Genomic DNA, 13,502 nt, shown 5'->3' with positions numbered 1-13,502 from the left:
GAGAAGCCAGAATGGGTAACGAGCTAGAGTTGATGCTTTAACTGAAAAGTCTTTGAAGATATTCAAGATGGTAATAAACCAAAATTTAATGTAAAATCAATCTGCATGTTTAAAAGCTACATGTAGACATCAAAAGTCTTCTTAAACAGGTGCGATATCATGAGGCTAATGGACAGGTCAAAGGTAATATCAATGTACAAAATATACTTCTAAGGTACGATCTCTCAACATTTAAGGCACAAGATAATAATGTCCATACTGATAAATAGCAAATGAGTCAAATAGGATATCAGGGAGTTGCTGCATCTCAGTGTTTTTGTCTTTCAAGAGACACACACCTCTCCCATCTAAGTCACTGCTTTTCCCTGACCAGAGAAATGGGAAATGTACCGGTAACTAACTCCTACAGCCGGAGTTAATTACGCACTGGTCATTAATAGAAAAGTAGCCGGCAAACAACACGCATGAACATTCCCAGTGTTCCGCGCACTTGGCAGGTGACTCTGACCCGTTTCTGCTCATGCATATTCACGAGGCCCTGGCTGAAATTTGACGCCGAATCTTACAGCAATTTCGTCACCATTTGGCACGCATCATTGACCTGAAGTGATCAGCTTTCTGCTTCCATGCAGGAACATTTTGGACAATTGAGCAGTAAGGAAATAATCTCTAATTGAACTTCCCATGTGGTGTCCAAAGTTTCCACCACTTTCCACCTTGCCCTATTTCGTAAGTTTTGAAAAGTTTTCGGGCCAGCTTCATTTACAGATGGTAAATAGACTATGTAACTTTTACTTACTGCAATGGAATCAAAAATGAGTTTTAGTTCTACAAGACATTCTTGTCATCATGATGACTAATACACGACATACACTTTGTATTCTGACATCTTGTATTAGTAAAACAATAAATTTCTGGTTATCAGGAATTCTCACAGGATGATTGATGTTTAATCTATGTTATGTGTATAATATTAGTCATTTTCATTCCTTTATGATGTCACTAAAGAGGTAATGGTGATTTATGTATGATTAGTCACGAAACCTGTTGGGCCCTTTGTTGCACTTTGATAAAAAGCATTTTTTTCTGGATGTTCCAAAACCATTTGTTTGTTCTGATATGGACTACACACTGAGGCAAGGAAACCACTCCAGCCAACTGGCAAGGTGCAGATGTGACAGATAGCTTGACTCTGAGCATCCTTCCTTAATGCGCAGCCCGTGGTGACAACAGCACCTTGCTGTTCCCAAACGACGAGTGTCTTTATCAGTCACATGGTAGCCATAGCTACCAAAGGACAGCCACGTCGTCGTGTGAGCGATGGATCATCATTAGCCTGGACCCCTGCGTTACCGACATCCATCACGTGCTGCACAGCCGTCTCCGAGTGCCGCCATGGCAACCAAGGTTGCTTCCCATCACTCATAAACTCACACAGGTTATTTTGGCTTTCATGAGAAAGCAGGATCATAAAAGTGTTCAAAATGGCTGGGATGATTATTTCCAGGCTGGGGCCATGAAATGCAAGCACGTATGATTTTCATATTTATGAACAGGCGCCATGGATAAGCCAGGTTTGCTTGCCTAAATGTCTGGTATTGGATGTAATAAGACTGGGAATTCATTTTGGGCTGTCCGAGTGCCCCACAGCCTTGTAAAACCGAGTTACATATGGTTTGGTACGGGACCCAAGGGATGGCCACCGCTGAAAATGGTCCCATCTCCACCCTAACCCCTTTAGGCTGCCATAACTAGGCTTCTCCATCGCAGGGATTCTGCCAGTCTATCCAATTCCGGACGCTATGATGGAAGAACTGTATATATGCAGATGTGGCAAAGACGACCAATTAAGGCGGCAAAATAGAAATCCATTGCTTCAGAGCACACAGATTTGCCATAAGTTGGGGGAGAATTACGCCCCCCTCCTGCCGTCATACCCACACACTTACTCGTCGAGCCCCGATCCCTCTCGCTAGACTCTATCGATTTACTCCCACCCCCATTTGTAATGCCATTTGGATGGAAATGCGCAGGTTTTTATCCCAGAATCACTGGAGTTTCGGGACAGTTATTGAGGTACAGGTGGCGAATTACCTCCAAAACACATTTGTCTCCCCGGGCACAAAGCTTCAATATCCCTCCCTCTGATAGGATGCACTGGGGGTCAAAGGTGGGGATAATGGGTGCAAGCCACCCCACAGGCAAGGGCAGAAATTGTGGGGGGAGACCTCTGTACCCCCTGTAGCCATCAGTGGGGGAAATCGGTACACTTGAAGGGACCCTGTGGTCAAGCTCGCACAGTTGGGATGGATCATACTTGGCTGGCTGAACGCAGCAAAGTGGAGAGAGCAGCACTGCCCCAAGGTCAACCAGGGCCCCGGACCTTTTCTCCTCGTCACCCCATTTGAGAAAATTGCCCTGTTTTGATTGAGTCCACCGCGTGGAAAGGTTAGCTTGGCTGGTCACTCGCAACCGTTTTACCATCCCGTGCCCCGGAGCCACAGGGAGAGAGAAAGTCTGTCAGACGGACAGACTCCCAATGATAAGTCCCTCATCTGCACTTAAGGATGGAAGTGGGCAGCGGCTATTGGTGGATGAGGAAGGGAATGGAAGGTCTGATGTTCAGATCCATCCTTTTGTATCCCCCTCCTCGGAAGTGCCGGCTTGATGTACTGCTACGCAATTTACAGAACATATTCATGAGTTCCCAATAAGTCCATTAACTGGTGAATTCCCTGCTCAAGGTTTTAGCCGAGATCGCTTCGCACGGCGTAATTCCCTCCCTGGCGGAGAAAAGCACAAGTCACTCAAGTGCACAATGAAAGGGGAGATGAGTCTAGGAAGAGTTTTGTTAAGAAGCGCGATCCGGAGTTGGAAGTGGTTTGATGGGAAAAAGAAATGAACTGCAACACCGACAGATTAAAAGGGATATGGTGCCATGTTGTCAGAAAGTGTGGTACAGACAGGAAACTAGGAGAAATATTAAAGATTCATTTCAGAAAGGCAAACTTTAAGATAAAATGCAGGAAAGAATGTCTACTTGTAAAGGATGAAAACATTTTTGGAATAAACAAAAGACAAAATCTTGAGAACATTTCCAGTTTTGGTGCCCAAATCCTATTACATGTGTCTTTCAAAAACATTGCAAACTCCAAGCCTATATATAAGTCAGTGTGTGTATATGTATGTTATATATATACCAGTACTGGCTGTGTTTACCAATGGGGGGAGTGACGACCCAGACTGCAGCTGACATGACCTCCTGACCTATCTGTCTCAGTCTGCAGTCCCAGCCAGACACAACAGTCATTCGAACTGATTGACCTGCTTGTTTTCCTGCCCCTCCCATCATGAATTATTTCCCCTGACAACCACAAGGGAAAGTCTTTACATAATTGTATCCATTTGTGTGCCCTAGCGCCATGCAGGCTCTGTACAGGAAGCCTGTCTGTATCAGGTTTGACTTTGAGTCTGTGGGACCCATCTTTACCCAGGGTAGGTAAGATGGTTGGTTAGCAGAGGTCTCCAGGTACGACAGTTGTAGTCAAAGTTGATACTACTTTTAAATGTCAACTTAAAGTCTGGGGCAGATTATAGACATACTTTACACTTGTCTGGTTTCTTCTTTACATGTCTGGAAAGGTGCCAAAACAAAAAAAATGGGTTTCTTTTATACCCTAGAGTCTCTCAGTTTCCCACCGAGAAGTTCACCTGCAGTTCCGCTGTGGCTCACCAGAGGGACAAAAGTGGTCCCTGGCCAATTCAAATTAGCTTCCTGTATAACAGACCATAGCTAGCTGGCTGGCACTCAGATTTGCATGCTTAAGCTAAAAAATTAACATCCTTCCCATACCTTGTCCATCTCTGCATCAAGATAAAAAAAACATGCATGTATATGTTGAACATTCTTCCTTTTTGAATGGTCATGTTTGTTTCCACGGTATTCCTTCACATTGTGGTATTAACATCACCCTGTTGTGCAGCATATGTGAGAGGGATTAGGAAAAGCTTACTGTTCCAGGATACTCTTCCTTTCTTTCTTGACATGATCACAGTCCATTTCAGCAGTTTTCCCCCACACTGGTGATGTCATTGCCCAACAAACAGCTGAGCTTGCTCGTGGCAGATCTCTCACCGATACTGGGCGCCTTGTCAATAGCTGACGGCACCAATCAATTATCCGCTGCTGTCACACAATTGCAGCTTATGTTCTTCCGTCTGAATGCTTGGTTTCCCTCATTACGCAGGCCGATTGTCTGCACCAGATACTTATTGCCAAGCTTCACAACAAATCAGCGGCTCTGCTGATCTGATTTTGGGCTCGATATTTTCCGCACCCCGCCTGCTGCTGTTCAGTCGATTGTGGGGACACGGTCCAGGAAACCAGTCAGTGAGGCGCTGTGTCGTAAATCCTTTCTTGAAAGTTAACATCTATTCACTGTGAGTTACACCAGTTCTACAACTTCACAAACTGGAGATCTTTTTCTTTAATATCATTCGCTGCATATTATAAGGGATGCAAAATGACATAAACTAGAGTTTATTGAAGGGTACAGCAAAAGAATAAGTTTACGTCTTTTTACGGTTACATCTAACTTGACAAAGCTCTTTGACCTTCATTTGTTATCATCCCCTGCATAGGGATACAAAATGCCATAAATTACAAAGTTTTATATCAACAAGTTTATTTGAACTATATTAATTTCTTTGAGAGGGGATGAAACCAGCCAGCAGGATCTGGACTACTTTTAACATTAACACACATTGCAAGGGATACAAGACAACACAAAGTATGAAAATCTTGATGAAACCAACTGTTTTTAGGTTAAAATTTATTGTGCAGTCGATTGGGTGACACTTGTCAGTGATGCGCAGCAACGTAAATTTCCTCCGTGAAGAATAATTTGAAAGACTGTGTTTGTGTTCATTCACAATTATTAAGAATATATTAACGAATTATCAAGAATAATTGTTGATAATTCAGAATAATTTGAGGGAATGAGTCAACCTGCATCAATGTATATATTAATTTTTTCATTAGACGTTTGGCGAGACTTCTGGCCGAAACAATCTCTGATGCCTCCATTTGCGCATTGTGCAGCCATGGAAATAGCCACGAGCTATCTCCGGAACACTCAGGAGTTAGAGTTACTGCAGTCCTAAATGTAAAACCGACCGACGAAATGAGTCAAGCATAATTCCCATCCTGCAACATCACTCAACTGATAAGAATATTAGAGAATCAATAGATACCTGCGGGCTTCGCTTACGCTATCTGTGGGGACATATTTCACCGGTCCTCCCGATGCACAAAATGGATTTGTACCACTTACATGAACCTTAAATGTATCGGAGGTCCCAGCTGTGCGCAGCATTGCACCTGGATATCTATAAGCAATCATTTTCCCAGGGAGCCTGAAACGGTCGGCAGAATGTGCCTCGTCTCACCCACAAAAACTCACAGTTTTTCATGGAGAATTTAAACTCTACTCCTGCATAAAATATGGCGATTATTCCTGGAAGTTTTGAGTGACACCCATCTCTCTTCTTCAGCATCAGTAGAATTGACTGGCAGAACTAGTTAACACTTACATTGTATACAATACTGGAAAAATGGTTGAACATGACAAAGCCACTGATTTCTAAGCGTGATATGTAAATCAGGTTAAGATCATTTTAGATAATAGATAACAGCATTGTCCTGACCATCATACATTAGAACAATATTTTCTTCACACGTCAATTAAAAAAGAAACTCTCCAAATGATGTCCAGAGACGTGAACAACAGGAGTCAGAGGCAGACATGCAGAGAAGCAATCAGATGTTTGAACTACATGTAGTGTCTGAATAGGATGGATACTACCAACCTGATTGAAACATTCTTTTATTTCATTTTCCCCCCTTTTGTTCAAAATGTCCTTTTTCCTTCCCTTAGGTTGAGATGACAGGCAGCAGTGTGTTTGACTACGTCCATCCCGGGGACCATGCAGAACTCGCGGAGCAGCTTGGGATCAAGATCTCTCCCCAAGGCCAGCAGGGGCAAGGTGCAACGTCCGAGGGGGAGGGCAGCGCATCAACAACACCCTCCTCCCTACCCATACCAGAACATATAGAAACAGGTTTGTTTATCTGAGTTTACCATTGAGTACAATAGAGGGGAAACAAAACAGGTGATATAAATCTTTATTTCTTGAACATTTCAAAACTGGTTGAGAGATATTTCTCCTGGACAGAAAAGTTTATAAACTGATTAATTCAAGTATAAACAGAAGCCTTACATTTTTTCTTATCATTGGTGCGCATCAAATTTATGACATTTACGTACATGTAGATGTTTGTCATGGAGAAACAGGTAAGGGAATTGTTTCTCCCAAACAGCCAAATGTTAGACCTCCTCTGATTAAAATGGACTAGCCCCTACTAACCAATTCAGGAAGTACTCTTCAACTTCATTAAAGTTAGAAGATCACTTCACTTCACCCATCAGTCAAACAACACTACCAAATCACTGAAATCAAAGGTAAAACCTTTGGACACAACAGTTGACAGCATTCAGCACCAAGGACAGACACCATCAACTATTTCTTTTGAGATTCAGAGAGTGCTTATTAAATACTTCCAGAAAGCAGCATAGTTTCTTTTTTATCCTGCAACTTGGCAATTGTATGGGAGTTACATGTCTATAATCTGCAGTTTATGACTTTTCAACAAGTTTAGCATATTGTCCTAGGTACCCAAAACATGCAACAAGTTGAAATATTTCCACAGCTATGTATACACCGTGGAATCAGCTACATGTATATATACACCACATGTACAGTGAAGTCTGCAAATTAGGATTGCAAACTTTGTCTTTGAGTCTCTAAGACAAAGTATATAGCAAAAAGGCAAGCTAAAATACAGGGAGTTTTATTTTTGTGCAATAACATACAGTACAAGGAGTGGGGGCTGTTTTTATGCTGCTCTTTACACAATAAGTTCGTAGTAGTTTTGTTTCCTGCTAGAGGTTGGAGAGGCTGAACAATTCTGAGCTACTTTCACATGACTCTGTCAACTTAACACAAAGTATGCTTGCAGTTATTGGACTACCTAAAGATGACAAGAGAGTCAAACAACCATGCAAATGAGCAAGGAGAAAAGTTTCAAGCAGGTTCTGACCCAATTGGCCTGGAATATGTAACAGGTTGCCCTGGTGTAGATTATAGCCTAGTCCGTATCAGTCTGATCGCATGGAGGAGATAACAGACCAAGTGCACGATCAGGCAGTGGTTGTGCCCGGTCAATCATTTGCATTGCCGAGTGCGCTAACGAAGACAAGGGCTGACCTGTCATCAGGGTGGGAATATTACAGGGGGACTAGCTCTCTGTCAACTCACACATTCTGGGCACGGAGGGATTTTCACTTCAAGCACTCTCTGAGGACGCTGTATTGACACATACCCTTGTACGGGGGAAATAGGATAGTGCAATTCAGCAGCAAAACTATTATTTCAGCCATGTATTAATATCTCATGGTCATAACTGTCCATAAATTGCGTGCCATGGCTTGTACAAAGCAATAACTATTTGCTCCGGGTCACCGAACTATTAGGCGGTGTGACGGGTGATCTTTGACACTGGGCACCTCTCAGAAATGCATGATATTTAAGTAATGTCCATTTAATTGCAACATTTGATGTAGCAGACTATGTCCATTCTATTAGATTTTTATGTTCCGTGCAAGAGATAATTAACATTATCCATGTAGCAAATGTTAACGCGGGTTTATGGTGTTAGGCTAGGCCATTAAAGTCGGGTGAAGTTTCTCCCCAAAGAGTTATTATCCGCCAACCTTACCAAATAATTAAGTGTTTGCGTTCAATTTACAAAGTGATGCCCACTGCGAAGCGTGGTGCTAAAATGGGAAGCACAGCCTCGCCTAATTGGACCTAATAAACTAAGTTTTTCGCTCGTCTTCGGAAAATGAATGGAACGGTAATCCAGTAATGCGCGAAAGTCCGAGCATTACGAGCAAGCTCGCGGGGCTTCTGTTGGCACGGAAACGCAGGCACACATCACCGCTGACCTTCCAATCAAGTGCAGCAGTCATGTGCAAGGTGACAGAAAGCATTTAGGCCCAGCAGACTGGAAAGGGCAAACTGCGCTGTGCAGGGTCTCATGAGAGGAGGTCGCCTGTGAATGTTACCCCAGGCACCGGTGACACTAAGGGTGGAAACTGCACAAAGGTGGGAGGAGGGAAGGACCCCTTCTCGGGTAGACATACAGCCCAGTAACTGTAATGACATACTACATGCCCCCACTGTTCAGGTGCCATGCTTACATCAAGTCTAGTGGCTCCCCTGGCGAAGTCGTTACCACGTTAATGAGACATTTGTCGAGAACTTTATGTCTTTATCATAAAGGGTTTTGCTTTGGTATACCAAAGGATCGTTGGGCTGGAGTTTTTGTTCCTCTAGAGGACCATCTGTCTAATGCCTACGGTTGATGATATGCTGCTTTTTGACCTCTGTTTTTGGCTCAGTCAGTGCATGGGCATTCAATTCCTATTTACACTATCACACATTTTGAAATGGTAAAACTGATAGAAAAGGTAAGGTCCATTGTCTTGTAGAACACAGGATATCAGGATTAACAATGATGGTACTGGAATCAATCTCTATGCCAAACGTTTTGGATAGCAGACTTGACCATCAAGAATGAGTAAAGATGAATGGAGCCATTGATTTTGATGATAGAATTAAACACACAAACAAACAAACAAACAGCCCAATCAAGACCTGTCTCATTTCCACACTTCACTACCTGAACTGGTCTGTGATTACTTCATTACCTTTCAAGGAGCCTGTCATCGTGTAACATGCAGTGCTTCATTTATTCATACATTGGCATTCATCAAACTTCAATTTGGTCATTGATTCCTTCCTTGGGAGAAAAAGTACCATATTGACCGCCATTTCGATCCTTCTAATTACACCATGAAATATTTACCAGTCTCCTTTTTACTAAAATTTCTCCTACATGCAGGTCTTCCTGGCAAAATCCACTTACAGTTCCTCCATCCCTTTTTAGATCACATCATTCTACTCATCTGCAGTCTCAATTGTCCAGAGCTATCCGTAACCATGCCACTGAAACTGATTCCTTTGTAATCCTGCTATTTGTTGTAACTTTCCATTCAACATCTACCCACTCACATCGTCCCCCTGTCTAGCAGATTACTTTCCTGGACCCTTTTGACGCTCCTGCATTCAACATTTTCAATTTGTGGTCCAGGTAATTCCATTACTCCACAACAATCCAGCATCCATCTTTGTGCTGATGTCTGCACGACGTCCTGAAATCCAAAATTCTGACCTACAAGGAAATCAAGCAGTCGTAGATAACTCATAAATCTGAATTCCTCCGAGGGTCCCCCTGTATTGATCTCACAGAATGAGCAGCTAATAAAACTGTTTTGCTCTATGGTTACAGCCAAGTGGTTTGCCCTGCTCAGTCTGGGTGCAAGCCCTGTATTCTCCAACGAACAAGGAGATATTACAGTCCACTCAATGAAGAGCGAATGTTGTGGAAAGAAGGTGGATCAGCAATAAGCTTGCCTTTGCTCCCATGTGGATTTCCCACAGAATATTTTCATTAGGAAGTTATAGGCTGGGAATTAGATTCAGCCACTTCCTCTTTCTCGGTTCGCTCGAAGCTGTCAATTACTGAGCTTCGATGGTGCAGAAGGCTTTGAATTTGAGGAGACCCTCTCAAAAAACTTGTCGCATCATCAGTCACTCTCTTGATCTGGTGTGAGATAGCAGTGTACAACATAAGACTGCTAGAGGAAGAACAAAATAGACACTCTGACTTACTAGTTCTTGGATTTAAATTTTTCTCAACTGATTTCTCAAGTCTGCACTTTCCCATAAACTCTTCTAAAATAATTATGAGTCAAAACCTTCTAAAATTTGCCACACTCCTGACAATAACTTGGGAAAGAAGGCTACCTCACAGAGGTTCTTATTTTAATTTCACCAGATGTCAAATGTCATTACTACTACTGTCAATGATATCTAACAGACTTTTTGTTTCTGCAGATGTCATAGGCCAAACCATCACCCCTGACTACAGGTGGGACAAGTCTTGTTTCATCAGGATGAAATCCACCCTGACCAAGAGAGGGGTACACGTCAAGTCTTCTGGCTACAAGGTACATCATTTTTTTTGTTCTCTTTATAGTACACAAGGCCACACCGATCTAATTTGTTGGTTCTCGGATTTTTAAAAAAAGTGATGCTGGAATGCAAGATAAACAGAGCCTGAGGAGAATGAATGTATAAAATTTGGTCTAAAAAGTTTCACATACTGAATATATGCTGGTACTCAGTCACTCCCCGGCCCATTTTTATCTTGTACAAATGTACTTCAGCTGATTACTTTGAATGTCCAAGAACCAAATCTGTGTGGCCTAACAATCTATTTGCGTAATACACATACAAATTCAAGTAGCATAAGAGACTTTCAGTGGACCACTACAGTTATCAGTAAGTCTGGGGGGTTGACAAAGCATGGCTGTCCTCAAACCTGGGGCCTTTGGCTTAACAATTCCCTTGTAAATTACTGTAACTCTGGACATAAACACCAGTTTACTGTAGCTCCACTGGGATATCAAACCTATGACTTTGTGATGGAGATTGCACACAAGAAATCATACACGAGCAAGTGCCCAATATTTTCTCATTCTGCAATTTGGTTCTAAAAAAACGGGTTTGTGATAACTTCTGAAAGGTACAAAAATCGCAGTTGTCCCATGAAACCGATTTGTGACTCGACCACTGCTGCTGACCTACAAAATTCCATGTTCTTACTCACTGAGAAACTGAAGTTCAAGCCCCCGACATCAATTTTGATACCACATGGGTATCTTTTATCTACAATTACATGTAAATGCCACAAATCAATCTGAATGGGCTTTGTAACAATACAGCCTTTTCCCTTTTGATGCTCTAAAACGTCAAATATATGTATTGTGACAGTACAGTTTTGATGATGATGATGAAAGAAACAATTAGAATCGAAAGTTCCAACAAAGTACTTTAAAAGGTTGTCCAGAATAAGTAGGTTCATATCACAGGTACAGCTGTAGTTGGACAGACCTTTGTCTGAAAATTGAAAAAAAACACATCATTGAAAATTAAGTTCATTGTTTCTCCAACATTATGAGGTAAAATCGAGGCAAGTATGAGAAGAAAGAACCGGATAAAAAACTGCTTTCACTCCACTCCTGGCTTGTTTGAACATACAAAGTTTCCCCTTATACTCTTCGTGATGTTCAATATTATTCTTTTCAATTCAGGAACCATTGAAATAACTTGGTGTGGCCTTACATAGAGGGAAAAAGGAAACAAAGCAATCTGTTGTGCTGTTGATGCAGACTGGCATCTGATTTACTTCGGCCATTGTCAATGTCATCAGGAGAGGGAAAATTTACTTCCCGGTCGAACAATATGGTTTTGTTTAGTCTGCCGAGTAAAGTTTGGGCTCCTTTGTTGTTGGTGTTTTTATCTGAGAGAAATTTGGGGAAAGTGATTTGGCCAGTGTGTGAAAGGTGCCCCCATCATTTGGGGAGAAAAGTCCTGACTGTACAGGGCGAACCATTAGGAGGGTGGTTAGGGAGGGAAACTTTGGGAGGCAGATCGAGAAACAAAAGTGCTTTCTGCGAAAATCAATAGCAGCGCACTTAAAGTAGGAAACTCCTTTGAGCTTGCACAGGCTTTTTGCCTACAGAGATCTCAGTGTTCAGGCCCTGCTCCAGACATATTCCTGAGTCATGGATTCCCACCCCCACCCTACAAGTACAGTGACAAGTCCTGAAAAAAACACAACGTTCACATTTAGATTCACAGCTAAATAATGAAGTGTGGGAAAGCCTCACCCTGCCATGCAAGGCAAAACTCTGCAGCCACAGGCCGACCTTCTGCGCATTCATCATGAACCCAATTGTTTATCCCTCTTTGTTATCAAATTTCCAACATATTCAAACGACACAGTATTCCAAACTAAGTGACAAGGAATGGCCGCTGGTATGCATGGGAACCCATTAGAATTGATAACATCATTGTTGGGGCCGGCTTTTTGTTGTCGGTTTGCAGCTCAAGTTGAACATTACAAGGTCTCGCCGGAGAGGGCCTCCCGACAACTGCGCCCTTGGGTGGGATTTTAGTGTGCCCTCTGACACCGATTCCCTTTCTGTCTGCTCCCCTTTCCGAGCTAGTGGCTCCTGGTTGGCCCTTGTCGACGGTTTTATTACCAAGGAGCGCAGAATGAGCGGGGGCCGTTCTCTGTCGAGAAGGTCACTCATGGTGTCAAAACAGGTGCAGATTCAGCTGTGACTTATTCAATGTAATGATTTTTGTAATGGGCCGATCAATATAATTTAGTAGCCGGAAAAGAGTTCCTATTGATGTCAAATATATGGATTTTACGTCACCCGAATCACACCTCCGGCCAGCGGTGGAAGGGATCGTCTCATTAAGCTTTAGAGGGCGGAACAAGTTTACGGATGGTTTGCTGCAAAGATGTAATGTCTGACTATCAAAACGACCATAAATATCCTCCCAAGCAGTATAACAGCACCCTTGGCCCACACCACCTTCAATTTGCCCCCACACTTTTTCCCAAAGTAAAGTTTGCTTTTTCTCTTAAACTCATTGCCCCTCTTTCTACCTTGTCATTAAGTTTGAAGGCCTAGAGTATCAATTGTACAGCAGTGATTCTCGTTGGAAAATTGCCATCACACCTGCACGGGCGATCCACGCAAGGCATTCGAGTTCCCCTTCAGAGGGTAGCCAGTCAGTGTAATAAACAGATTATAGGGTGAGTTGTGCCAGACAAAAATTAAGTCAGCCGTTGATAAATATTACAAAAGCCGGGAAAATTGCTTTTCTATCTCGTTGTATCTTTGATCTTCATCGGGGGCTAATATTACAGGTCCAGCGTCCATCGATCAATACGGCGTAGATGAGAAGCGCCCAGGTATCAAGGAAACCATGTCCCTGTGAAAGAACCTTTCCCTTGGAGCAATACCCTCCTATTCCAAGGTCAAATTACAATAATCACCAAGTTCCCACCCTGCTCCATACTTTACTCATAGGAAGGATTTCAGGCCAATCTTTTGATTGCGCATTGGATAAACCAAGAGATTTTTTAACAGAGGGAAACAGGACAAAGAGAAAGGCATTTAGCATTGCAGAAAAAACATGAAATTCAATCCAAGCTGCCATATTTGAGGGAAATATGTGTTACTGGGTAACGTAATTACATCAACAGCACAAATGACAAGAGTCTGCACTGTCAGCACAACAAGATATTTGCGAAGTCAAAATATTAGACAAGGGCCTGGGTTGTTTTGCACAAGTTTGTAAATCCTTAACAGTCAATCTTGAACAGCAGACGGTTGCCCTTGAACAAAGGTCACAGTGGAGAAGGCAAGTGTGGATCGGATCGATTGCTGCCTACC

General features: G+C 42.6%; 1 protein-coding gene across 5 annotated transcripts in view; it reads left to right on the top strand.

Annotated features, from left to right (window-relative positions):
- Positions 1-13,502, top strand: part of LOC109483794 (neuronal PAS domain-containing protein 3-like) — an 84,188-nt gene that overhangs the window by 58,062 nt on the left and 12,624 nt on the right. For all 5 annotated transcript variants that reach the window (XM_019786905.1, XM_019786907.1, XM_019786908.1 and 2 more), the window contains 2 exons: positions 5,937-6,120; positions 10,081-10,193. In XM_019786905.1, the coding sequence (XP_019642464.1) occupies positions 5,937-6,120; positions 10,081-10,193 (297 nt within the window). The remainder of the gene's footprint in view (positions 1-5,936; positions 6,121-10,080; positions 10,194-13,502) is intronic.

This window comes from Branchiostoma belcheri, unplaced genomic scaffold, assembly GCF_001625305.1.
Source record: "Branchiostoma belcheri isolate BF01 breed outbred unplaced genomic scaffold, Haploidv18h27 scaffold66, whole genome shotgun sequence".
Lineage (NCBI taxonomy): Eukaryota > Metazoa > Chordata > Leptocardii > Amphioxiformes > Branchiostomatidae > Branchiostoma > Branchiostoma belcheri.
The sequence above is the reverse complement of the archived record's forward strand: the minus strand, read 5'-3'. Positions and strand labels throughout refer to the sequence as shown.